This window comes from Cuculus canorus, chromosome 7, assembly GCF_017976375.1.
Source record: "Cuculus canorus isolate bCucCan1 chromosome 7, bCucCan1.pri, whole genome shotgun sequence".
NCBI classification, from domain to species: domain Eukaryota; kingdom Metazoa; phylum Chordata; class Aves; order Cuculiformes; family Cuculidae; genus Cuculus; species Cuculus canorus.
Genome location: NC_071407.1, coordinates 17,640,530 through 17,667,823, shown reverse-complemented (window position 1 = coordinate 17,667,823; position 27,294 = coordinate 17,640,530). Strand labels below are relative to the sequence as shown.

General features: G+C 34.9%; 1 protein-coding gene across 1 annotated transcript in view; it reads left to right on the top strand.

The window, feature by feature from the left end:
* Nucleotides 1–26,460, top strand: part of HECTD2 (HECT domain E3 ubiquitin protein ligase 2) — a gene marked incomplete at its 5' end in the record, with an annotated part of 38,993 nt that extends 12,533 nt beyond the window's left edge. Inside the window, 18 exons of the mRNA XM_054071564.1 lie at nucleotides 356–458; nucleotides 1,389–1,478; nucleotides 2,081–2,145; nucleotides 3,099–3,144; nucleotides 4,236–4,345; nucleotides 5,738–5,886; nucleotides 7,002–7,125; nucleotides 9,374–9,470; nucleotides 11,345–11,452; nucleotides 13,208–13,340; nucleotides 17,065–17,153; nucleotides 18,171–18,329; nucleotides 18,748–18,822; nucleotides 19,794–19,881; nucleotides 20,133–20,239; nucleotides 21,397–21,512; nucleotides 22,130–22,273; nucleotides 24,135–26,460. Coding sequence (XP_053927539.1) covers nucleotides 356–458; nucleotides 1,389–1,478; nucleotides 2,081–2,145; nucleotides 3,099–3,144; nucleotides 4,236–4,345; nucleotides 5,738–5,886; nucleotides 7,002–7,125; nucleotides 9,374–9,470; nucleotides 11,345–11,452; nucleotides 13,208–13,340; nucleotides 17,065–17,153; nucleotides 18,171–18,329; nucleotides 18,748–18,822; nucleotides 19,794–19,881; nucleotides 20,133–20,239; nucleotides 21,397–21,512; nucleotides 22,130–22,273; nucleotides 24,135–24,255 — 1,924 coding nt within the window. The remainder of the gene's footprint in view (nucleotides 1–355; nucleotides 459–1,388; nucleotides 1,479–2,080; nucleotides 2,146–3,098; nucleotides 3,145–4,235; nucleotides 4,346–5,737; nucleotides 5,887–7,001; nucleotides 7,126–9,373; nucleotides 9,471–11,344; nucleotides 11,453–13,207; nucleotides 13,341–17,064; nucleotides 17,154–18,170; nucleotides 18,330–18,747; nucleotides 18,823–19,793; nucleotides 19,882–20,132; nucleotides 20,240–21,396; nucleotides 21,513–22,129; nucleotides 22,274–24,134) is intronic.
* Nucleotides 26,461–27,294: the final 834 nt, after the last annotated feature.

Genomic DNA, 27,294 nt, shown 5'->3' with positions numbered 1-27,294 from the left:
GTTTAGGAGCCTGCATACCTAAATAAATTATCTGAGAAATTTTATCATGTCAGTGTATCTTCAGTGTAATTTGTTCTGTTATTTTTCTTAACATACTGAACTGTGACGCCATGAATTAATATTTTGAATAAGAGACTTTGCTCAAGTGTATCAAACACAAACTATGCTTCTGTTCTCTTGTAGTACCATGATCTTAAAATTACAAGAAAGAGGTTAGGAAGAGACTGACATTATATTTATCTGTCTTTTAAGTGTGCTTAATGAGGAAACTTAGAGTTACAGTGCAGTTTAAAGTCTTAAGTGGGTGGGAAGATTGAACCCTTATATTACTAATATTTTAATATATTCTTTCTAGGGATGATATGGAAAAGGCTAAGTCATCAGGAGATTGGAAAGCTGTACATTATTTTTATTCTACAACATTCAATTCTTTCCTGGAGATAAATGCTGCATTTAAGGTAGAAAATAATTCATTTTACTATTTAGTGTTTACAGTACTTTGTATCTTTAAAATGTTTACAAAAACATCCGTTAATGGCTTGCAGCTAGTTACTTAAGGCAACCGAAATAATATTGTCATGTTTTCACCTAGCTTTGGTAGATAATCTGTTATTTAATTGATTTATTGATTCTGTTTTAAGCGCTATATTTCAAGTCTATGTGGAGCTTTAAAATTCCAGTGTATGGCTCATTTTGTGACACTACGACTGTGTAGATACTTTCTAAGCAAACTACTGTTTAAAAACATGATGCAAGCTAATGCAGCTAATACGGAGACCCAGACAAATCTGGGAAAAGAAATTCCCTATCCCTAAAATAACAATGTGGTGTGGGCTCAAACAGTATATCTGCTCTTGTGTTGTGAGAGCATACTCAATTTTCCCTAGGAAAGATCATATTCCTGTGTGAAAGCTTTCAGAATTCATGCTAAATTTAGTATTTCCTGCCTATTACAGAGCAAAATGTGCTTATGATATTTAATATGGACAGTAGGGCCTGAACCTAGACAAGGTAACCTGTGACTTTTAGTTACTTAACAAATGTTGAATGTTATAATTTTGTTGCTCTTATCTGATTATGGATCAACAACAAAGATGAAAGATGGAAATTCGATGTAATTCATTATTTAAAATCCTCTTACATTTTTAAAATAGAATAACAAGGTAATGGAGCTATATGAATATTGGCATTGTGTAAGATTAATATTGTTTAGCTTAATTTTTCATATAATGATAAAAGCAACTGAGATTCTTATGCTTTGATGAGGGAAATAGTTATATCCGTATGTGTTTTGTTTTAAACTTACTGTTAAGCTTTTATTTTCAGAGATAGCTAAAATATCAAAACATTTCAAAACCAAAATGCTTCATGTATTATCTAACTTACAGAAAGATACCAATTCTCCATTTAATACCATTGAGGACTCTGGAATCAATGCAAAATTTGTGAATGTTGTCTATGATGCCTTATTAAATACTGTAAGTAGAAGAAAAGAATTCATGTTTTAAAACGTAACAATTATTTCAGCAAAGAAATATGCTAAGAAGCAATTTATGCTGAGTTTTTCTCTCAGATAGGTACAATTTCTGAAGAATCTCTCAAAACATACTTAAAATGGTCCCATGAGAATTGCCATAGAATCATGAAAACTACTCTAGTTAAAGAAGAGGAAATTTTTGCTACTAGTGTTGCACAGTTTATGCTGTGCTATAAGTAGACAAAGACTGCTTGCGAGATATAACATGTCTGTGATGGGACACTGCATGGTGTGCAACAAGGAAAGTGAGAGGATGGGGTTAGGAAAAAGTTACTGTGCCTAGTAAACAAAGGATGGGATTAATTTAGAAATCATGTTTACAGCTTTTAAGTTGTTGAAAGCATTGAAAGCCACTGCTGGCACAACTCCAGGCCTCAGCTAATAGTCTGGGAGGAAAGATACTTAGCAGCTCATCATCATAATGCAAAGATTTCTTGGCTGGTTTGAATCACAAGCAAAACAGATTTGCTTGTTCATACATTATCTTGTAGAGAATGTGTATAGTTACATCAGATATGAATTTTCCTCTCTTTTTTTCCTTAGCCTCAAGATGTTCAGAAGTCGGTCCTAAAAGGAGTAATTAATGGTCTGCTACAAGAGTGGAAAGGGTAATTATGACAAACGTTTGCACTAGTGCTGTGCCAGTGCTTACACCTTTGTCTTTACTGGTTTAGCCAAAGAAAGAAAATGTTCTAATACAACTTATTTGACTAATAAGAACTTGTCTCCATTTGGCAGACAAAACTTCTGAAGTGTATCTTCGACTCTGTAAGCTGGCATTGCACTTTTGAGAGGCAGACACAGATCCAGCCATACGTTCCCCCTCAAAATCTCAGTTTCTTGTTGCCAGGGCAATCTTTCAGGCGTCTGAACTGTGAGATGAGTTAAGAAACTTTTCTGGAGTAAAATAAATTCTGCCCTCATGCCCCCCAGCAGCAATATGTTTTAACCTAGATAATTCCTGGATCTGAAGTTTGCCTCACAGTGCTGTTCGTGTGGTAGTGGCATAGGAAGAGCAGTGCAGGATGCAGGAAGGAATAGCCCAAAGGCAGGAGTTTTTAGCCAGAAGTAATGCAAGTGGGTATGTTAGTTTGATTTACAGAAAGGTATGGCAAGAGAGAAGGGCTTGTTGTTATGTAAAAGCCTTGAAATAGGCAAACAGCAACAAGAGGCTGCAACAGTAGAAGTAGGTGAAGAATTCTGGCAAGAAATATCTAAGATGGGGCAAACGAAACTCTTCTGTGGTGTCACCTGAGATAGACAAAAGCGTGGACTTCCTTCTTGGGAACACCACTTACTCATCAATTCTGACTTTTTTTTTTTTTGCCTTCTCTCTTGCGTTACGCCACAAAAGACAGATGCTAAAATAGCTTACTGCCTTTAGAGAGCAGTCAAAATCTTTGTGTCCCTTTCAATTCCCAAGACCAGTGAAGATCCTTAAATATGGTATTCAACATGTATTGGCAAAGCAAAGTTTAATGATAGGGTGCGTGATTTCCTGACTCTTACTGTGAGTGTACGATATGTATATGATTCTGCTTATTATTTCATTCATTCATAGGCCACGAACAAAAGATGATCTTAGGGCATACTGTATACTTTTACAGGTAAGGAAAATACAGTATTTTTATTTAAATATATATCTGCTTAACTTATAATCTACGAACCAGTATACTATGCAAGCAAGATACTTTGTATAGCTGAGATACTTCGTATTTAATTTCCTGTTATAAGAATGTATGAAAATATGGATGAGGTGTAGGGTATACGTGATGGGAATGGTAGCATAATGGAAGATAGTTGATAGGAAAGGTTGCATAGATTAAATCTATGAACTAACAGTTAGTCATGTAATTGTTTCCTGTCATTTTTGGGGTTGAAAGAACAAATGTTTTAGCAGGTTATTTGTTCTTATTTTATCTTTATTGCCAGATTTCCTTTATTGGTATGCTGTAACTCTGATCATTCCAGAAAGTTTCAGTGTATGCATTTTTTTGATACTGCTGTAACTTTCTTCAGTGTTGTGTTTTATCCAGCAGACTCTCTCCAGTTTATCAGACAGGCTACATTTTCTGATTTCTATCTGTCTTAACCTGTTACCTTTGCTACTCTAGTTGATTTAAATTTGTAGAAAATTTCCCCTTTAAATTTTGCCAGTGCAGGTAGCACCTCTCCACACAAGGAGAACATTCTGCTGTTATTTGAGATGAGATGGTAATTTAATTTCTCAAGACAATAGTTTTCTTCTGTGGGGTAATATACTAGCTGTGAATTACAAGGAATATGTCCTGCTGAAAAGCAGAAATGTGTGAATTCATACGCAAGAGGGAAAATAAGTTTGGATTGATGTGCAGGATGACAGTAGGTATGAGAATCCTTATTGCTGAGATGGAAAGCACATCACTCAGAAAAGTGTAATTTATGTGCTACACAGTAAGTATATTGAGTACTGCCTTTACTGCCTATGGGCTTTCTTTTCAGATAAAAAAAATACTTCTACAATATGGAAGTTATGTATTTTTTATTTTACTAAAAGTTGCAAATATTTTTTTCATAGTTTTACCGCTGTCACAGCAATTTTGTGAAATCCTTTCCTGTGTAATTGTATTGGTAAATACAGATGTATGAAAAATTCCTAATGACTTTTTTTCCCTTTATGCAGTTAATTAACCTAACACATTTTTCTAATCTTTTTCAGAATCCTCAATTTAGTAACACTTCTACTTATGTCATCTATGCTCACTTGCTAAGACAGATAGCAGCCTTAACAGAAGCTGACCATCATTTCCTAGTGCACTGGTCTAAAAAGTAAAAAAACTAAAAAACTGAATTTAAAAATTCAATTTTTAGGCTTACAGTTGTTACTGTGTTTCCATTGATACCTACTGTTTTATAAACTATGTGCAAGTTAACGTAAATGACTGAAGAGATTGTTTTTGTTGTTTTCAAAGTACGTGTGGACATGGTCCACTAAGTGATACTGATTTGTAGATTCAAACTGTATATAATGTGCAAAAATTAATATCTTTATGAAAAAAGCCTTACTTGCAAAATAACTTCCTTAATTTGCTTCTCCATAACATGCAAAATAACTTATGTATGTAAATTTTTAGGTACGTGTTTAAATAGTGTTATTAATACAAACATCTTTATGATATTTGTTTAAATAAAGGATTATCTTTCATAATTTGCACAAGATACTGTAACTTTACTGTATTGTATGAAAACCACAAATTTAAATCAAGTCCTTGCTTCATAGTGTAATAGAAGTGGCGAGAGAGTGTAGTTAGGGCATCAGATTTTTAAATAATTGAAATAACTCTAATAGCACCTCACTAATAAAATCATATGGGGGTAACTGCCCAAAGAATGGCTTTCAAATTGGCCTGCAGGTTGCCTTCCTTATGATGACTGTGCAAAAAGTCCACTCTGGGTAAAAAGAAAAGCTTGAATGGCCATATTCACAATTTGCATATATCCTAGGGAATCTGTTAAGAAAGGATTTTCTTCTCTGCAAGGACTAAATTGCTTTTCTCTCCCCCAACTCTGTAATATATCTGGATTTACTTATAATTGTGGTGATGTATAATTTCATTTGAATCGGTATTTACGAATATGGTTTACCCTCTTGTTTAAGGATGCAATAGGCATATTGGTTATGTTTTTATCTTAAAACATGTGTTAGAGATCTAAACCACTAAAATAGGAGAGCTCCTATTTAGGAAAGGAAGCTTTAATATACCTGCACATATGTGTATTGTTGTGGTATTATGGAGGTGGTGCAGCACATAATTTAAAATGTGCGCTTGTCACAAGCATATAAAGTACTTCCTATTCTTTATTCGTTAGGACCAAGTATCTCATATGAAAAATTGAGGGTTCCTCAGAGTTGAGATTGTGACATGAAGTAGCTAAGGATTTTTGGAGTTGTTTTGTTTATTAATAGTCAAGAACAAGAATGATTATTCTGTTCCATTTTTTTAAAAGAATCACAGACATGTAAAAGCACAGTTGGGGATGCACCAAGAGCTTGCTGCTTGCCAGTGTTTAAAAGCATTCTTCTTCAAACTTTATATTTGAAATTTTGTTTTTATAAATAGGACAAAAGCATGTTTTTTAAAAATCACATTGAAATCTGATTATATAAAATCTAGTGTGGGCAGTGATCGAATGAGAGTAACTGTAGCATGTTTGCTTTAGGATTTCACAGAGGAGGTTCAAGCAGCTGGTGGACAGGTTACTGCAATTTATTTCTTTACGCCTGTTCCCTGCAAAACCTGAAGAGTTTCCACCTATGGTGAAATGTACTTGGTGGATTCCATCAGCAACCAAAGTCCTGTCTTTATTTAGTGGGTACTTTTTTTGAACTATCTGTGCAAATGTATGTGCATGTATGTTTGTGCAAATCTTTGTTCCACTCAACATAGAGCACAGCAGATGTGACCATTGCAAATGCAGACCTTCTTGACTGCTTATCACCAATAGCTTAGTGATTAGAATGTTCACTATGGAAGTGGGAGGCGCAAAGTTCATCCCCTTTTCTTGAGGGGTAAACCTCTTTCTCCTTTCTAGGAGAAAATGAAACCACCAAGTGAAAATTAAGAGTAGAATGAGAATGTTTTTGTTTTATCATCAATTTAAAACTTATGCTTAAAAGCATTCTGCACATTCTGTGCCTGTCCAGAGCAACAGTCTAGACACATAAGCTCAACTATATTAAAAAAAAAAAAAGTGTGTTGTCTAGTCATCTCTGAAAGAGCTGCAAATTCCTTAATTCTGGAAAAGGGATATTTAATAATTCACTGATCAAAATTCAATTATGTTTAAGTGCAAATAGAGAAAACTTATTAGCCCTTTGACGTTGTATGAATGTTATGTAATGAGATAGGCAGCTTAAGTCTGAATTGGTTTTATTCATTTGGTCAAGTACTTTGGTTTTTTTACTGGTGAGTATATATGGTGTAGTAGTTACCTGAGGAAATAGGCATATCTTTGCATACTATATTTTGTGCCCTTTCCTTTCCATCGCTTTTGCAAACAGGCACCAAACCCAGAGAATTGTTAACTGGAAAGCATGTAGGTGTTATATCCATAGCTATGTTTGAAACTAAATAAAGGTGTTTAAGACGTCCATCTGTAAAACTGCTATTTCAATGATTCCCACAGAACATAGCATTCTTTATCCATGAATCCTTAACTTAGTGTACATCCTTAAGTGGCCTAGAGTCAAGTGGAGGTTCTGATCTCATAGATGGGTTGAACTAGAGATTTACTGTTTTCTACAGCAATTTATGCGATGTCATATGGTGTTATGTTATAGTTATAATTCTGTAGCTAAGACTGACCAGAGTTATTAGTAGCTGATTTGGCTTAAAGTTTCTGAGGTCATTGACACTCAGGATGGCTAGAAAACATATGCACTGAATCCACACAGTATTTTGAGACTTCTGTATTTTCTTTGTAGATGCTGCAAATAGTTTGATCAGTCCTCCTATTATTTCATATACCGATTTCTATAATTCTACTCTTGATCATATTGATCTTATGGAAGAATATCATAACTGGCAATGTTATGGAAATTCTCACAGGTAAGAGGATTAACTGGTTAATTCTTATTAAGCAGTATTTCAAAGCACTATATGCTGTCTATATCTATCTTACATATAATGTGTGTATATATGGTATACATCCCCTTTATGTATATAGCTGTATTAAATACTGTATTTTATTGGAAAAACATAGTGTAGCTACTACTTGCCATAGTTGCTACTGCTTGTATGTGAGATTGTGAGAAATCTTCTGTCTTTGCAAACTAGAGAAAATATGTATAATGTAGATAATAATAATGAGTTTATTACTTATTGGCATAGGCTTTTAACCTCCAGTACATTCATAGAAAGTAATCTTGTGTACATACTTACCACTTAATGATTAAAATGTATTTATTTACCTGCATATACATGGCTCTGATCATATTTGTTCTAGTGAAATTAATTGTACCATTTATCTTACATGAAAATAAACATACAGGTTAAATGTTTACAGACTCAAAGCTTGCAAAGGTATTTCTCCTCTTCAGAGAGGCAGCCAGCAGTATGATTTGGAAGCACCTAGCAAACAGTAATTTCATATTTCCACTAAAGTTTAAAATCTTATTTAATGTTTTCTTAATAAATTGTTATTTGGTATAGCTGTATTTTTCAGCATATCTGTATGTATCACTCGGTCTTTACAGCTTGAATCATAAGATCAATTAAAATTTCCCCATATTTCAAGACTTTTCAGTAAGCTAATTTAAGACATCAGCCATCCAAATGTAGCTTTTCGTTTGTGTGTGCAGTTTTCCTTGCCTGTAGCAGCAGTTGAGAAAGACTTGGAGAGCATAATTTGTTCCACCAAAGCAGGTATTTTGGGCTAGGCTTCTGTCTCATACCTGATAGTCTGCATGTTAAGAAGGGAAAGAAAAAAAAAAGCCACAAACAAAATTCCACCAAAACACGTGATAGCAATAAATGTGCAGTAGGCTTTGCATAGTCTCAGTCAAAGCATTGGAATCCGAATACTGCTGAGCTTCAAATTTTTTTTCATGGGCACCATCTGGCTGTTTTGGCACCCACAACCAAACTTATAAAAGGGCTATGAGATTTCCACCTGCTCCAGTTCTTTTCAGTTAGCTGGAACACTGAGAATTTCGTATATATCAAAACAAAGTTTGCTTGATACATAATTTCTGGAATAGCTGAACTGCAGACAAGCTGTATTATTCTTAAAGTAATTCTTTTACTTTGTTACTATACTTGTTTTCCAATTTTACATTTTTTAACTGTGTTGTTCCATCAAAAAAAAACCCAAACCAACAAACCACACAACAAAGAATCACAATCAAGACATATACGTAGAACTAACAAGGCCAGGTAGGAACAAGTCCTGGCTTACCTTACATACAAAATATTTTGAAATACAGAATTCTTTCAACTAAGTCAACAATCTTTGGTAAAACATTTTCAATTAGGATTTCCAGGAGACCTAATGAGAATATTTTTCCTCATTTTCCTTTGTTTCCTAAAGACATTGGAATCCAGAGCTTCCAACAGATGGGGTTCAGGGTGTACATGCAGTCTGGATTGCAGATGTACACATTCAAGCTCCGAGTATTTTAATATGAACTTCTGCTTGGTGATGCATGAGCTAAATCAATACTTAAAAGATTTTTTTTTTGTTACTGTTTATTTTTGTAACTTTGATTTCTGAAGTTTTTCAAAATAATTTCTATTATTTGATTGCAATGGAGTATGGCTGTGATTTGATATTTTAGAATTTCTAAACACTTGTAACCCTGGGTAAAATCTGAAGGATCTGTGGAAAATCAGTTCCTTGAAAATTAATTCTACAGCAAATAAGCCAAACCAGAAATATTTCTACCAAGTACCTAAGAATGCTGCACAGAGATAGATTATTTTCTTTTATTTAATAAGAAGATATTATCATTTTCTTTAATACAGTGTAGAAGTTAAATTTTAGTATTTAAAACAGATGATGATTGGTTTATTTGGTCTATTGATAATTAGAAGCAATAAAAAAAGAGCTTTATTCAGTGTAAGTATTATTCCTCATTACAGTTTCCAGTAGTATTTGCAAACAACAGTTTGTTCTACTGAATTGATTATCTATGTATACAACACAAAAATATCCCGGCAGCTATTAGCAAATTATTATCAGTGGAGGGGAAAAGTTACTAAATGATAATGCAAAGATTCACTCCTGTATTCTTAAAAAGAAAATAATATGCTAGATGCTAAAAAGGAAGTATTTTCTCTTCTTTTCTCTTGCTGTTAGGTTTTCTTTCTGTCAATATCCATTTATTATTTCTATAGCAGCAAAGAAAGTTATTATTCAGAGGGACTCAGAACAACAGATGATAAATATTGCACGGGTAAGTCATTTAGTGGTAAATGGTTGTTTCTCATCCATTGATATTTTCTAAGTTTTTGTTAGGGTGATATTACATACAGCCTTTCATCACTGCTTCTAGTATTTCAGACTACCCTTAAAAAGAATTTGAGCCATTTTACTATTACTAGTCTACAAAGGTCTACGCTGAATTGTCTCAGTATTTTTATTTTAATGTGCTTAGTTTCAGGATGCTTATAAATACCAGTGTTATGGAGAAACAGTTACAGTAATATTTATTTTTTCTTTTTTTTGAGAAGCATGCGTAATGTGCTAGCGTGTTTAATTAACAAGATAATTATGGAAGAAAAATTCCATGAGAATTATGGACTGTTTCCTATTTTATTCTGTGAAGATAGGTTGTCATGGAAGACCAAGATGCAACTGTGTGTTCACAAGGCACAGTAGAGGTATTGCTACTGAGCAGCCTCTTTTGTTTTGAAAGAGGTGTTGTATGCCTTCTTCAGTCATAATTTTCTTCAGGTGCTACATGATGCTGGTTTCCTCAATGCGGCAGCAGGGCCACCTATCCATCTCTGTCTTGCTGGCTCATAGAATGGTTTGGGTTGGAAGGGACCTCAAAAATCATCCAGTTGCAACCCCCCTGCCATGGGCAGGGACATCTTCTTCTGGATCAGGTTGCTCAAAGCCTCATCCAACCTGGTCTTGAACACCTCCACAACTTCTCTGGGCAACCTGTTGGAGTGTCATCAGCAAACTTGATGAGGGTGCCCTCAATCCCACTGTCCATGTGTGTGACAAAGATGTTGAACAACACCTGTCCCAATACTGACCCCTGAGGAACAGTACTCATTACCAGTGTCAAGTTGGACATTGAGCCATTGACCACAGTTTTTTGGGTGCGACCATCTACAGTGTCATCCATCCGTCAAATCCACGTCTTTCCAACCTATTAACCAGAATGTTGTGCAGGACAGTGTCAAATGCTTTGCGCAAGTCCAGGTGGTTGATGTCACTCTACCCTTATCCACCGATGCTCAAGCCCCATTGTAGAAAGCCACCAAATTAGTAAAGCACAATTTGGCCTTAGTGAAGCCTTGTTGGCTATCACCAGTCACCTCCTTATTTTCCACATGCCTCGGCAGAGTTTCCAGGACGATCTGCTCCGTGATCCTGCAAGGCACAGAGGTGAGACTGACCAGCCTGTAGTTCTCCAGGTGGTTTTGTTACCTTTTTTAAAAATGAGAGTTATATTTCCCCCTTTCCAGTCAGTGGGGACTTTGCTGTACTGCCACAGCTTCTCAAATATGATGGATAAAGGCTTAGCAACTTCATCCACCAGTTCCCTCGGGACCCACGGATGCATCTTATCAGGTCCAATGGACTTGTACACCTTCAGGTTCCTTGGATAGTCTGAAACACAATCCTCCCTTGCAGCGGGTGGTTCTTCACTCTCTTAATCCCTGCCTTTGCCTTCTGCAATCTGTGTGGTGTGACTTGAGCCCTTGCTAGTGAAGACTGAGGCAAAATAGTCATTCAGTAATTCAGCCTTCTCCATGTCCTGGGAAAACAGGATGTTTGTCTTGTGAATAGCAAAGTAAAGCACAATCCAGTCTTCAGAATCTTTTGGGTATATTTTTTAACTATTTGGGAGCTTAAAAGGTTGCTGCAGAATTGCTGCTTTCTTATTAAACTTGGTGATAAGTTAATTCAAATATGGTGTCTGGAACAGAAAATATGTTTCTCCCCATCTTCTAGAAGATATTTAAGCAGCTTTCATATTAGGGTAATGTTTTTAATGAAAGCTAATAGGTTTTTTTTACATTTAATGAGTGTGGCACTTTGTTTTTTAAATTAAGATGTTGCATGTATGATGTTTCTTTTTCATTTAAATAGCAAAGCCTTGTGGATAAAGTCTCTCGCAGACAGAAACCTGACATGAATATGTTGTTCCTAAATGTGAAAGTGAGGAGGACGCACCTTGTTAGCGATTCACTTGATGAGGTAACAGAAATGTGATTAAATAGTATGTTGCTGCAGAATAGCTATTGCACTTAGATTTCAGTTTTATAAGTCATATTTAAATCTTTCCATGCTAAGAGGTAGGGAATATAGCTGTATAATACTAAATGAGAAGAGCTGAATTACTATGTCACAACTGCAGTGCTGCAGAATAGATTAGCTGTACTGAACTTTCTTTTCTTCCCTCATACTTCTTCATAGCTAAACCCATCATGAACACATGCTTACATGCCATGCAGTATATGTTGTGTTTGCAATTTTTGTCTTATGAATCCAGTGTATTTTTATCACATTATATAGGATTTGGTACCTTGATAAAAGCATTCTTGGAATATTTTTTATTCTTCTTTGATAAACTTCTCTATCCTGTAACTATTATTTTATGCTTTCTTTTCTTCTTATCTTGATTTTAACTGATTCCTCATGTTCTTGAATATAAGTTTTTCCTTTTCAGAAATTAAACACGTGTCTATTAAAGTAGGCAGTTCTTCAGTGTCCACTGAACTTTGCTTATTAACATTTTATCACACAGTATAGTTCCTTACTCTTTCTCAACACTAAAAACAGACTGATGGCATTGAATAATAAGTCCAAGAGGTGGAAACCGAGCAAGACTACACAAGTTCTGTTTGCTCCTGTTCAGAAATCATAAAATTAAACTTCTTCCTATATTAGAGCCTGTTTATTTTTGCCTTATGTCCTAAGACAGAGTAAATATGAGTGGTGATACTACTTTCTCTCAGGCATTGTAAGTTTTTATTTACCATGGTGAGATAATGAAGAGCAACTTCAAAAGCTCCAATAGCCAAGATATTATCCTATTTATTTCTGATGTTTTCTTCTGCTCATCCCCAGGATGAGTAAGGATGTATTATACTGTCCATATTCCCATAAGCGTGGTGAATGGAAAGTGAGAAAAAGATGTCTTCTTTGTATTTTAAATCTAAAAAAAACCCAACCAAATTTGCAATGGAAAACCACTTCAGCTAATAGTTTGTTGTGAATAATACAAATACCTATAGTTGTAAAATTTATGCAACATGAATTTACTTCAGCAGCTAACAACATAGAAATTATTTCAGCACATGCATCTTCCTGACTGGTTTAAACACTTTGTCTGGAGCTGGCCAGTAATTAATTATTTAAACAAAAATTGGTTAGGGTCTTGTGTTGCTGCTAATTGTGAAAGGAGTACCTGAATAAAATGCTGTCTCTTATGACAGGCGAATGGAAAAAAACTATTACCATTGTGTAAAAACCAGTTTTATGTAATAGCTGATACTTGTAGGTATCTTATGCTGAGCAGAACAATGTCCAAATGCTGACAATTTTAGCTGCTACCTTATGTCTAAATATGTCTAAATATTTTTTAAATCTGTCATTTTCTGGCAGAATGTAGATAAAAAATTTTATAGGTCCAAAGTATTCCAGACTGACTCGATTTATCGTATCCAGTAGCTTATTAAAAGTCTGTTTGCATACTACCTAACTTCTTTTCAAGCCTAGAGAGTGGCACCATATGTAAGGTAGTTGATGATGTCAAATAGTCATGATCATCTTCCTTTTGCATTCAGTCATTGTTTTAGTATGGTTTTGAACTATTCGTAGAAGATGATGCAAAATACTAGTTTAAACAAAGCAAGAGAGGTAGAGACAGAGAAATGTATTCTCTGTGTCTAGAGACAACAATGATAATATGTCAAATCTCCTTTTTCTTCCCTACCTATTTTGCAATAGCTAGCAAGGAAGAGGGCAGATCTGAAAAAGAAGTTGAAAGTCACATTTGTAGGGGAAGCTGGTCTTGATATGGGTGGCCTGACAAAAGAATGGTTTCTTCTTCTGATTCGCCAGATTTTTCACCCAGATTATGGTGAGTCCTCATAAATGTTCTTAAGTGCAACATGAAAGTTTTTTTCATTTGAAATTATCAAAACACTGATGGATAAGAATTCTTCATTAATCCAGTATTAGGCAGACCAGTTACTAATGGATGTAAAAACAGAAGCAGACAAGTTAAAATTGTATATAGATGAGAAGATGCTTTGGCATAGAGGAAGATGGGAGAGTGGGCAAGTACACTAAGAGCTTTGAAGATCTTGGCTTTTGACAAGAAGGCTCAAGCATCACTGAAAAACTGTGATTTTGCTTCATTGTATGGCAAAAATAAAGGGTGAGCAAATCTCCAATCAGTGGAGAGTTTTAGAGTTAAAATTAGGATTGAACTTTTTAAGACTTTAGTCATGCTAAATCTTGTTCAAGAAACTGGAGGCTCAGTTTTTATGGTTTGTTATTATCCCTGGGCTAGTGACCATATTGGATACAAAGCAGGGGGATTTAAGAGGAGCAGGAGATTTTCCTTGAAGTTCTTCCCAAGATAGAACTGTGGTGTTAACGTGTTTTCATCTCTATCCAGAGCCAAGATCATGATTTACATCTGGGCGGATAGGAGGCAGCCATGAACTATTTTATGGAGTCGGACAAGGTTAATTTAGATCTATTATAACTCAAATGGAATCAAGCCCTTTGGAAGGATTTGGAAGGATGAAATTTCCATTTCTCTTCAGAGTTTCTGTGTTAGTGAATTGTTAGACCTACTGACAATATAAGAAGGAAAAGCTGTGCAAACCATTGAAATACTGACACTTGTGTCCCCTTGGAATTTTTTTGCAATTCACACAAGTATGTCTGAATTTCTGTATTTGAATTCAAGAATAAGTTTCTTCCATTTAGCTTAATATGTTTTTTGGTCTCAGTTGGAATACGATAGGCCCGTTGCAAAACAGGAAAAGACAAATAGCAGACTTTGAAATAGATGGTTTAGCAAATATTCAAGTGGAGATAAGGTCGATTCTTGTTGTCTGTTACCTGCCATCGTTGCCTTTCTTCTCATGCTGCTGCAATTTCTGTTTTTATACTGCCCTCAGCTGTCTTCTAAACTATTGCTAGTTTAAGGAGTTTTCACGGTTCCCCTAAGTAGCTACAGTTGGATGCTGTTACTGTGATCAGTTGTGGCAAACTGTTCACTCTGGCCTCCTGTGTATCCATAGTTGCCATTTGCACTGATAGCTGCACTGATAATGTCTGCAAGTTCTAGCACTATTTCTGGGATTACTGTAGGTAAAGGTGAGTTTTTACTTGAATCTTTGCCATTATACATTCTCTTTGGGATATCTGTCTGACTAGTATTCTTAAAGTGGTCTGATGTGCTCTTAGAAGAGAAAGGTCCTGCAGTCAGACGCAGAGACAGCATAGGCAGATGTGAGACTGACTGGAATAGCCTGCCCCTGCTGTTACCAGGACCTGTAAGCTCATAATGATATTTGCAGGCCCAAGGGGGAGGAAAAAAAAGGAACTTTCTTTAGTAAATAGGAGACTGGAAGATGTGAATGAGCATTAATAAACAAGCAGTTCAATATACTTGCTTTATGTTGCTGTAAAATATGATATGATAAAATATAAATATGATCTGTGTGGGTTTTTTCCCCACTCTAATATTTCTCAAATGAGTCAGCTTTCCTGAGCTGTGCATGGATATATTACTGATGTTATAATCGGTTAATGTGTTCCCAGGCTGGCTCTTAAATTAGAAATATTGATTTCCAGCAACCTCGGCATAACACCTGTTAGTCATTGATAGAAAGCAAGAGCTTGTCTGTCTTTTCCTGGTAGTGTTCATGTCCCTTAGATGCATGGTCCTGTGTTGTTTGTCGGTCTCTGCTTCTAAAGGTCTACAGTTTTAAGTCATGAATATGTCCTCAAATTTCAGATCGTTATTTGCCTATGGTCCTTTTTCTAATAAAAAGAGGTCTATATGGAGAGGTCTATATGGAAAGGTGACATATGTCCATAACAACCTTAAAAGGAAACAATTTATCCTGGAGAAAGTGTTCTTCAAGTTTGACAGGTCTGGTAGTAAAAATGTGTAGTCAGCAAAGCTTGGTAACTGATGAGTTTAAAAACCTTTGAGAGTAATTTTTTCACTGACTCTGGCAGGCTTCCTTGCTTTAACGTGTCAAATTTTTCATTTATATGACTATCAGCCAAGTGTGGCAGGAGTTCAGCAATGTTCTTGTCCCTTGGAAAGGGATTGTTCTCTGTCTTTAATGTTTTTGTCACAAGTAATGGATATCAGAAGCTTGGAGGAAAAACATAGGAAAACATCACTGCTATTATCCCTCCCAGGATAGCTGATCCTGCAGATTTAACCTCTGATATTAAAGAACTCTGAATTAACCTCATTGACTATGTGTATTATGATGCTTTCTTCACCTCAGTGCAGACATTTAATAAATGGGATTTGAGATTTATTTTGTTCTAGCATCACTGTCGTCATTCAGTATGTGAACCTTGCTCTGCATTACCTGCAACTGTTCTGTTGGTTCTGGTAAAGGCACTGTTCAAACCTTTCGTGATGAGCGCCTTTTTGAGCTGAAGTTCAAAAGACTGGATTTAAATGGATTGTTTATGACAGTGGAGGGGGGTAGCAGAGTTTTACCTGTAATTTTTCATGAGAACTAGATGTTCCTGGTTGATCTCTATTCTTTTTTTTAATCCAAAGGAGTTTGATTTTTCATTTAAATCTTATTTTTCCCTAACTTAGTCTTCGAGCACAAATGCAGTGAGCCACTACATACAAGCTGTCCTTAGAGCTGTCCAGTGCTTTGTTTTGTACACTAACTGTGGAAACAATAATAAGCTGTTGACTCATTCAATCCCAACAAATTAAAACCAGTTATCACATTTTATTCAATTTACTTCTACATTGCTGAAGTTAATTTCACTGTTAGTGCACACTTAACTGGAATGTAAAGGTCTTGCTTCTCTGAGCAAAACTTTGTAGGCATCTTAAAGTTATTTAGTTTCATTACATAGGATTTTGCTCTCTGTTACTCTTTAAAACAGAATGATCCATATCTGATTCAAATAGCAGTCGAACTAGGCTGAAATCATGATTTCAGTGGGATCCAGCTTGTTATTTAGACCAGTGGGTAGCTTTTTTAGGATATTTGTTTAGATTTTATTTTTAACTTCTCTGATGTAATTTTTTCACAGAGAATAGGAAACATATTCCTTAGCTGCTCATATGTGTGTAAGATAAATCTTTTACAGCTCTCTATTCTATGAAGGTAAAGCTTTGGTGTTTGGATGACGAGATTCATGCCAGGATTTTTAAAGATTGTCATCTGGTGTATACCCAGGAAGCGGGGAAGAAATGGGTTTACGTTGCAGCAAGAAAGTTTTTGGTTGGACAGTTAATGTTTCTGGCTGTACAGGTGATGAAATACAGTGAAGAAACAGGTTGTGCAGAGACAGTACAGAATATTAATGATTAGAGGCACTGAAGAACACGTTGCACCAGCACACAACAGGGCTGGTGGGCTTAGGCCTGCTTCAGACATGGCGCTGCCCTTGGTGGTCCTTGCCCAAGCGCCTGTAGGCTTCTGTTGTGGGTGGGAAGATGGGGCTGAGAGCAAGCATGGAGAAATGGACGCTCCTAGGAGCAGTTTTTAGGGTGCCTTTGTGAAAAAGATGTGGGTTTGTGTGATTTTAATTGAAATTCAGGCTTTGTAAAAGCCACAATTCCTATTCTACAGGCATGTTCACCTACCACAAGGACTCACACTGCCATTGGTTCAGCAGCTTTAAGTGCGATAACTATTCTGAGTTCCGATTGGTTGGAGCTGTATCCTTTTATGTCCACCAGACACTGCCGAATGAACATGGAATAAGGATTGATTAAGGCTGGATGGAATAAGGCATTGATTAAAGCTCATTCAGATGTTATATATACAAATGTGTTTGAATGTATGAAAAGAATGTCATTCAAGCAAGTGAACTAAAAATAGGAAGAAAATGGTGGTATGTGGGTACATGGTACATCTTTACAGTCAGAAAATAACAAGAAGTAAGATTACATATGCAACTTTTTTGCATGTAAGTTGTAATTTTTTATGTACTTATACCTTTGAGTTTCATTCAGTAAAGTTTAACTCCTCATTGATCAGTATGTGGCTTTTTTTTTTTTTTTTTTTTTTTTTTTTTTTTACTGAAGGGAAGCCACATGCTAGTTTTCATTTCCTAGGTTTGCACTCCACTGAGATGAGATGGTGATGCCTCCACTTTACTTATTGCAGTTGGACTAGATGGTCATTGCAGGTTCCTTCCAACTGAAATATTCTATTCCAGTGAGAAGCTATATCATGAATTGGATTCTCCTAATTTTTGGTAGAATTTCAGTTTTGTTTCTCTGGGTACACGTAAATATGCTAGCTGATGAGCTGCAGTGCCAGTGAAGGTTTGGTTTTATGTGTTTAGATCTATTTAAAAGAAAAATTGCTAAATTGAGCACTCTATAATTTTTTTATTAAAAATACGTATCTACAGTTCTCTTTAAAAACTTTCTATGACAATACTTGTGAACAATTTATCCTAGAAATACAAATATAGAATATTATGATGAAGATTCTCAAGTGTTCTGTTGATGTGCATCATTTGACCATTTTAACTGCACTTATTTGTAATGCAAAACTGCATTTAAAATTGTCAGTGTAAAAAAATTCAATTATTTCCATTTCTTCTGTTTCTTTGGCATGTATTTGAGTACGCTGAGTAAAATGGACAAAATATTTTAACGAGTTACTTAAAATATTAAGCATCATATGGGTGTGTGGGGTTTGCCCTTAACCTTTGACATGTATAGCTTATGGGACTTGCTGTATATAATAGCATTACCTTGGATATTCGTTTCCCGCCTTGCTGTTACAAGAAATTATTGAGTCCTCCCATTGTTCCGTGTGATCACAACACACTTGTAGGCATCTGTGATGTCACGTTAGATGACCTGTTTCAGATTATGCCCGTAAGTATTATGGTTTGTTAAGAGGCCAAATTACTGATTTAAAACTGTTTAATTTATGTAACAGCCTTTTTTTCAGCACAGGCTGATAAAGTCTCCTTTTTTTCCTACTGAAAACAGAAATTCTCTATTTTTTCAAGTATAGCAGAATTTTTGTTGATCTACTTTAAGTTAGAATACCAAAATCCAATAGAAGCATTCTAGACACATTTTCATAGTCAAAAGATATTTTTAACTGTTTATATTGAAATAAAAATAAATACCAATATATTTACACACGAATATTATTAACCAGTGAGTTTTTATTTAATATACAGCTTTTTCCAGCATATTTTCTGTGTAAAGTAATAATTCTAGCATGTCTTTGCAAAGTACATCAGTTAGTTTTGTAGATTTACTAAAGGGTTTTTACTCATTGTAGGAACTGGCTCATGGACTGAGTGAACTTCTATCCTATGAAGGCAATGTCGAAGAAGATTTTTACTCAACCTTTCAGGTCATACACAATCAGAAGTGATTCTCAAACTCCTTCAGGAATTTTTACCAATATTTCTGCAATGGAGTGGCTTTCTGCTGCGTGGTTACTCATTGTTTGGAATGCAACTGCATGGAGTTAAAGCTTCCTTCAAGAGCTAGTCCTGGGTGCTCAGGGCGTACAAAGGCTGACTCCCTTACGGGCTTTTAAGCTGTTGGCAGAGGAGGTGGATCTGAGTACTGCCTGCCAGGGTGGCAAGGCCAGCTGCTGCTGTATTTCCAGCTCTTGGCTTGCTCTGACATCATCACCTTGCAATCTGTGACCTTGATTTTGGGATTCATCTGGCAGCAAAAAGTTTTCTTTTTTTCTATCTAACCTAAATATTACTCAAAGCTTACTCTTGTTCTTTTATACTCTTTGTCCGGGAAATCTCACTTGTACAGCTAATTCAAGCTACGATAGTTTTGACTGACCTGTATGTCTGCTACTTCAATTAAGAAAGCCTTTTTAGTTTATTCATTGTTTTAGAGCACATACTAGTTAGTAAAATTTCGTGCTCGTTTACAGATGTGTATTGGTCTAGTGCTGGCCTTTTCCTCTTCAGCTTTGAATTACATTACTGTCAGACCATCTGAGAATTTTTGTAAAGTGGGTGCTTTTGAGTTCCGTTGTAGGTCACCTAGGAACAAATACCTTCTTAATTGTATTTGATATTCTTAAATTGTTCTTCCTTATGAAAAACTCTGTGGCTCCAGAGTCTGCAGGTCAGTTTGCCCGTTGTATAATTAGGTCAACTTTACTACTTGGAACACCAATTTCTTGAGCAATTTGTTGAAAATGTTTAACTTTGAAAACCCCACAACCCTCAGAATTATAGCATGTGCTAAAGAGAAAGATTGGAGAAATACGTGAAATAACAAATACAAACTTTGCAATTTGTGAGTATATGAATGTGTTTTCCAATGCTGACTCTGACTTTTCTTTTTCTCCAGGTTTTTCAGGAAGAATTTGGTGTTATAAAGTCTTACAACTTAAAGCCAAATGGAGATAAAATTCCAGTCACAAATCAGAATAGGAAAGGTACTTCAATACATACCGACTTCACATATTTGGCAGATTTAAGTTTGTCCTTTTTTTCCTTCTCACAAGCCTAGGTTTTCTTTAACAAAGTGTGAGAATGAAGTTAGTCCTTTCTGGTAGGCCTACCAATTTAATAGTATCTAAAATGAAATGCATTCCTTTTTTCTTAATTCAGTACAACTTGAGAGAGCACAACAAATGATTATTTAAAATTATTATGATGTAGTGATAAAACTGGTTTTATTTTTTAGAATATGTGCAGCTCTATGTTGATTTCCTTCTCAACAAATCAATCTACAAGCAATTTTCAGCTTTCTATTATGGATTTCATAGCGTCTGTGCTTCATATGCATTACTGGTAAGAATAAAGTGAAACTTCACTTTTCACTTCTATCTAAATTAAACAAATTATGCTGGATGATTTGGGGATTTGTGAACAATCTTGATTAATCAATGATTAATCCAACACAAGCAGAAGAAATTAAGCAGGAGTCAACTATTCTCTGTAGTGTTCCATTGAAAACAAATAAACAAAGCTCCACAAGTGAGGTTTATAAGTAGGCATTCACAGACATTTCACAGGCTCTCTTGTGAATGTTTACGAGGATTCTCTGTATTCCTTAGAGTTAGGAGCAGCAGAGAAACTATGTCCATGTGCTCTTGAGTGACTCCTCTGAAAATGTATTAGTTTTTGCAGGAAGAACACTTAGTGAGATTGAGATTAAATGTTCTTCTATATTCAGTCCTGTTTGGCTGTTAATTTAATTTACATAATGCCTTCTGTAGTAAAAAGAGAAAGAAGAGGCCATTACAATTTTCATGAGATTTTCTTAATTCCTGTGAAGTTAGCCAAGTATGACACGCAGCAAAGTGAGGCGTGACTAACTGCAGGGAAGGTTCTGGAAGGAGGTTGAAAATGCACTGAAAAGCTGTGGCATGCTTTTGTGCAATTTAACAATGTAGTAAATGACTAAGAAGATTCTGCAGGTGTAAGTTTAGTGGCTGTTAAGCATGGTTTATTATTACGTTTATTTGCTTTGTACAGCAGCATGCAGAACTAAGAGTCAAGTTCTGTCAGCCACTGCTTTTCATCAAACTACGTTGAGACTTTTCCGTGTGGAAAGGAAGTTGTAACCAAAATTGAGACCAAGACCCTCCCTCTGAGTTGCATACGTACAAACTTGATTTTCTTCTTGACCCATTTTTAATCTGATCAGATGATACAAGCGCAAGTCAGTGTAATAAATGTAAGAATAAAAAATAAGTGAGGAATAAAAGAAATATGCTAAGATATGTTATCTTGTAATTTGCTTTTTACTGTATACAGTTGCAAATTCCTCAAAGTACTGGGGAATTAATTTTTCTATAAAACAATATGTATCTAGGTTATGAATTTATATTGAATTCTAGTCTGTTAATTTTTCTTTAATGCCAAAAGAAAAGATTAATCTGAATCTAGTAGCATCATTTCTCAATTTGAAAAAAATTAAATACTTTATCCTTAATTTCTGGTAGCTACTTCGTCCAGAAGAGGTTGAAATTCTTGTCTGTGGCAGTCCTGAACTGGATATGTCCGCTTTACAACGAAGTACCCAATATGAGGGCTACCAAAAAACGGATCTTACTATAAGGTAGACTTTCATTCTCGTTACTGGGTTTAAAAACATCATAAAATGGTAGACTATTGGGAATAATCCCCTCAAGGATAATCTGAGAATGAAGTTTTAAAAACTCATTTCCAAATAAGACAAAAACACTATAAAATTATCTGTAAGTAGGAAGAGTTCAATCCTTAATGGCATAATGTGTTGCTGAATAACTTTAAAAGGTTATGATCAGATTGAGATGGAGATAGATTAAAAAGAGCAGCTTCAAATCCTGCATAGTGAAATCTGAGTCTTTATTTTTATTATCCAGTCTTCTAAAATTTTTTTTCTTCCGATTCTATTTGATACTAAGGATATTTAGATTAATGAGTAGAAGTCATTTGCATTTTTGTGGAGAAGTGGGATTGGGCGTCATTTGGCAAGACATCTTTCCAAAATTCATAAAACGTACTTGTCAAGTTTTAAAAGTTTATTCAACCTTGCATATTAGGATACTATTGATGTCCTATATATTATATTAATTAAATTCTGATGAAGTGACATTCATCATGTAGTATTTGCAGCTGTATTATTGTCTTCATATTGTTTTGTCATGATATCATGTTTTACACCATTTTCTTCTCCCTCTGCCCTGAATATAGATACTTTTGGGATGTAGTGCTTGGATTTTCTCTTGACCTTCAAAAGAAGCTGCTACATTTTGCTACAGGAAGTGATAGAGTACCTGTGGGGGGCATGGCTGATTTGAATTTCAAGATTTCAAAGAGTGAAACATCCACTAACTGGTAAGTAGTTTTCTGGATTTTTAGAAAATTCTGTTAAATTGTTTCCCAAGAGTTCTTGTTGCTCTTGAATGTCTTTTTATAGAAGAGCAAACTAATGTATGAGGAAGAAACTGCATGGAATCCTTTAGTTTGTCTTCCAAATATTGTTGTACTGATTTATTGATTGCATAAATTTTACGGGTGAACATCTAATGCAAAATTGGTTCTTCTGTCAATATTTACATTTTAGGCCACAAATTCTCTCTTTTTGTCTTTTCAATTCAAATAAGTTGTTTAGTTGTTCCTAATGTGACCGCTGAGTTAATAAAAATACACTGTGAATCACCATGAATTCTTCTGAATTCGTTGAGTCTGTCACTATTTATAACAGCCCCTGCAGTTGCAGAAAATGCTTGCATTCTTTATTAATGGACTTAAGTATTTTCACATGTATAGCTGGATAAGATGTATCATTCCTTTAGGGTCGGGTCTCTGGTGAGTAAGTATATGGCTGATACAGAGGTTGCTTGGAAGAAATAGGAACAAAGCAGCCTTGTCGTTTCATTGTGAAGGTTAAATTGTTCATGCCGAGTTCTTACATTTCTGGTAGTGATCTATTTTGTATTGAATTGACTTGAGAAATTACACATACATTCTAGCTAGTATTTTCCTTCTCAAGACTGGAGAAAGTAAGTTTAAATAATTGGGAAGGCTGTATAGAAAAGTTTACTGATCTAAAGCTCACTGCTAAGCAGTAAATACTGGCTTTACCTAGATTTCTCAAACATTCTAAGTCATCAAAATACTGAATAGAAGCTGCATTTTTAAAGTCAAAATTGTCGGATTTTCTGTGGAAAGGTGAATTAAATGCATAAACGTAATAAATTTTGTTGTTAAATTTCTCATTACTGTGGTATTTCTAATGCTTTATTCAATGAATGAATAACTGGTTCTAGTAACATGTTCAAGGAACATGGGGATCTGATGAAAAATGAAGAAAGATCAGTCAACATTGAATCTCTGTTTAAGTTCGTTCTCCTGTAAATTGTTCTTTTTCTTAAAAAAGGCAAAATATGTTTTGAAACAGTGTGCGTTTTGAAGTTATGTGGGTCTGTGTTTTCTAAGATAGTTGTTGCAGTCAGACTGCCTGTGCATGAATGAACATAAACATGTTGGCATTGCATTACTCACGCAATAGGATCAATGAATATAATAGCAGATTAATATCCAGCTTCCCAACTTTACAAATTATGAAGTGAATCACCATGTCTGATTAACAGATCTTTGCTTGTTGTTTAAAGAGTGGGAAGGGGGAAGTAGCTTGGGTTTCCAGATCTAGAGAGATTTGACCCCCTTTCAAGAATGTTTGCTGATGGCCAAAAGTCGGGCTGTTGCCATTCAAGAGACTGAGGGCTTCAGTGAAAATGGAATTAAATGAGAGCTTTTTGAGTCACATACTGAAATTTAACTTGTAAGCATCCAAATTTTAAAATTTTTTCAGTGTTTTGGGTTAATACAAACTGTCAGGTTGAGCTTCAGCTCTTAGTTTTTCTCCTCTCTGCCCTCAAGTAATCAGTTGTAGGACAAGTCTGTGTTTCCTCAGTGCTGTGTGTGTCACTTAAGGTAGTAAAAGACAAGAAGATCCCATAGGTTCCTACACTTGTGGCTATGTTGCAGGCAAACAAATTCATCTGAGGTGCATAAGACCAACAGTGGTGACTTGTGTTCAACTGAACTTGAACCAACAACATTAGGATACATTTGCCTTTTAAGGGGTTTCTTCAAGTAATGTTTAACTGAAAATGTGTAGGTGGTTGGCAGTGTTCTGCTTGTATTGCATTATCAATAAGTTTATTTTGGGGGGGGTGTTCAATTATTTTAGGTTACCTGTGGCCCACACCTGTTTCAACCAGCTATGTCTCCCTCCTTACAAGAACAAGAAGGAACTGAAGCAAAAGCTGATCATTGGAATTTCAAATGCAGAGGGTTTTGGTCTTGAATAAAATGAAATACTTCTAAGAACGGATTTTTTATGTAGCATTCACTCTCTTCTGACTGTGCCTTTAAGCTTTTTGTTGTTATGTCTCTTGATACTGTGCCAGTCTTACCCAACCTAGATATTTTTTTAAATTAAATACAAAGTGTATGTTTTTCCATGAATGGCAATACATTTACTGCTTGCTTTGTCACAGAAAGTAGCTCTCTTCATATGAAAAGCTAGTCTATTTGATAAAAAAGTCTGACTAAGACAATTTCTAAGTTATAAGAAAGTTTCTAAGTTATTTCTGTTTTTTCTTAATAGCACTTTATCATAATCATTATTCCTTTACATCACAGGTATCCCGCTGGGAGGTAATATTTATTAGCTAATTCCAGTAGTAGAATGTTTTCAATTAACATGAATAATACAAAAAAATATAACATACAGCATGTAGCCGTATTTTCTCAAAGGCAAACAGGAATTTTAGTCTTTATAAAATTTATGCGTTTTTAATATTCTTGTTTTCCTTCTCAATGAAACAGGCTAAGCAGCATGTAAATAACTGCCTGTGAACAAATAGGGGTTTGATAGTGCCATTTACTGCTAAAAAAAAATCTTTTTTATGAATAAGAGGTTTTAGATGTTCTATATTCAGCTTTTACAGATCAACAGGCTTGATTGTACAAGAAAGTTAAAAGGTACTTTTTTTTAGCTTGAGGGGTTTCAAGTTCAAACTACAGGTATTAAGCGACTTATATGTTCATTCTTTGACAGCAGACTAACCAGATCTAGTGTAGCGTTATAGTGAATAAAATTAGGTATTTAAAATAATAATGAAATATTTCAGGTGAAAAAATGAAATCCACAACACATGGAAACCTGGTAGAGTGTATCATGCTATCATTTTTTTCAGAAACTTTGTTGAAAGTCCTAAGCTGGAACAAAAGTGAATAACATTTTAGATGAATGTTGAAGCTTTCATTAACTCGAAGGCCAGCATTTAAAGATAACGTTTTGTGTTTTTTCACTTCACTACATGAAAAGAATTCTTCGTATGCCCACTCTGAGTTAGTAATTTAGGAGCTGAGAATGAAAATGCAGATGTAATTATAAGTCTGGGGTTTATTCATTAAATGGAAAGATTTTATCAGCATGCAGTATAGTATTTTTTAATATGAATAGCTACTGTGTGTTCTATAGATTTTTCTTTCGGCTGAATGAGGCCCAGATCATTCAAGACACTTTGGCATCTGATTTGTCAGCTTTCCCCATTGACTTCTTCTGGGGCATGGATGCGTAAATATCTTGTAGTGTCTGTACTCAAATACTAGTTTGCAGTAAGAGTAAAATATTATTATAATTTTCTTGTTTTCCCTTTCTGTATTATTTATACAACTAACAGACTGACACATGATGAACAAATGAATCTGCCTAATCCATAGTTTCAACGCTGTTGTGGATTTTCTTCCATAGCTAAGTGTAAATTTTATTTTATTCTATTTTCTAGAAAGGTACTGTCGATTTCCCTGTTTTATTAAAGCAGAGATAAATCAGATATCTTAAAATATTTAGCACTATATTCACTGTGCTAGCCTTGAAACCAATAGTAAAATTACAATTGAATGAGTAGTTAGCTTCAAGTAATGTTAAATTTTTAACAGCTGAATGCAGAGGTAGGTAAGAAGGTGTTTGGTAACACCTTCTCCCTTTCCCCTCTCTGTACAAGTGGATCCATGGAAGGTTGATTCGTGAACAAATAGCTATACAGCTTATCTGAAAACATGGCAAATTAGCCGAAATATTTTTTTATGGCTTAAACCCACTTTTAATAACTATCTGTTACTGTTAAAATAAAAACTTTATCTTCTTATTTTCACTGAATTGCACTTTGCCTTGGTTTTAGTTTTATTTATTGAAGCTTTTTTGATTTACTGTGTAATATTACCTCAGAATTCTAGGAAGGCTATTGTATTTGCATCAATTTTTAAATAAGATTGTCATTTAATGACATTTTATATATTTCCTGATGTTGATAAATTAAATAGTAAATTTTGTATTTGTTAAATTAAACCATTGCACTGTATTTATGAAATAATCCTCTGATCATTTTAAATTTTTTTCTCAGTGATATTTTGTTGTTCTTTTGTCTTGCCCTGTAATCCAGTAAATCTTTCTTTTTTTTCTCCATCATTGTTTTGTACCATGCAAAAGAAATCTGGTTTGTATAAGCTTATTCATTACTAAGTATCTATTTTTATGTATTTAAATTGTGCAGTCATTAAATAAAATATTTCAATTTCTGGCCTTACTTGTTTAATTTCGGGTTCCAAAATTTAATCATAATGGGCTTAAAAATATGATCAACATGTCTGTCTTGCTGAAGAAGAAACTGACTTTCAACTACCAGACATATATCCAGAATACCCAGATGTATATTTCGTATTTATAGTCAAAATTACAGGTGTTACATGGTATAATGATGCTGTAAAATAGCATGGAACCTCACCACAATTTTACTTATTTTTTTAGTTCCTTAGTTGGTAGCTTACTTTGAGGTACAAGGAGAAACAAGGCCAAGCTATTGTGTGTTTTCTCTTTTTCTGACTAATTTTGACGTTAAAATTAATGTTAGTTAAAATTGTTAATTTTAACGTTAAAATTAGTTAAAAGGGGCGGGTAACAAGAACACCATGATTTCTGATGGACAGAGGTCCTGATCACCAGGCTGGTATCTGACCAGATTCAAACTTGTTTGTTGTCTCCTTTGTACTACTCAAGTTACCTACAGATGGCAGCAAAGATGAGGATTGAAACTACTTAATTACATCTCAGAATTTCCTCTTCACTAACAGTAGATATTTTAAGTACAAATAATAAGAAAAATTTAAATTCTTACAAATTTAAGAAAAAAGTTACATCTGATATATTTTTATCACAAATAATTTCAGATTCTCAAAATCAGAAAATATGAGTTGGCTTCTAGCTGGATGGATATGGAGGAGGAAGAAGCAGTTGCTTCTGTCTGGTGTTGGGTTTTGAAAATGTCTTTTCTTTCCATGAA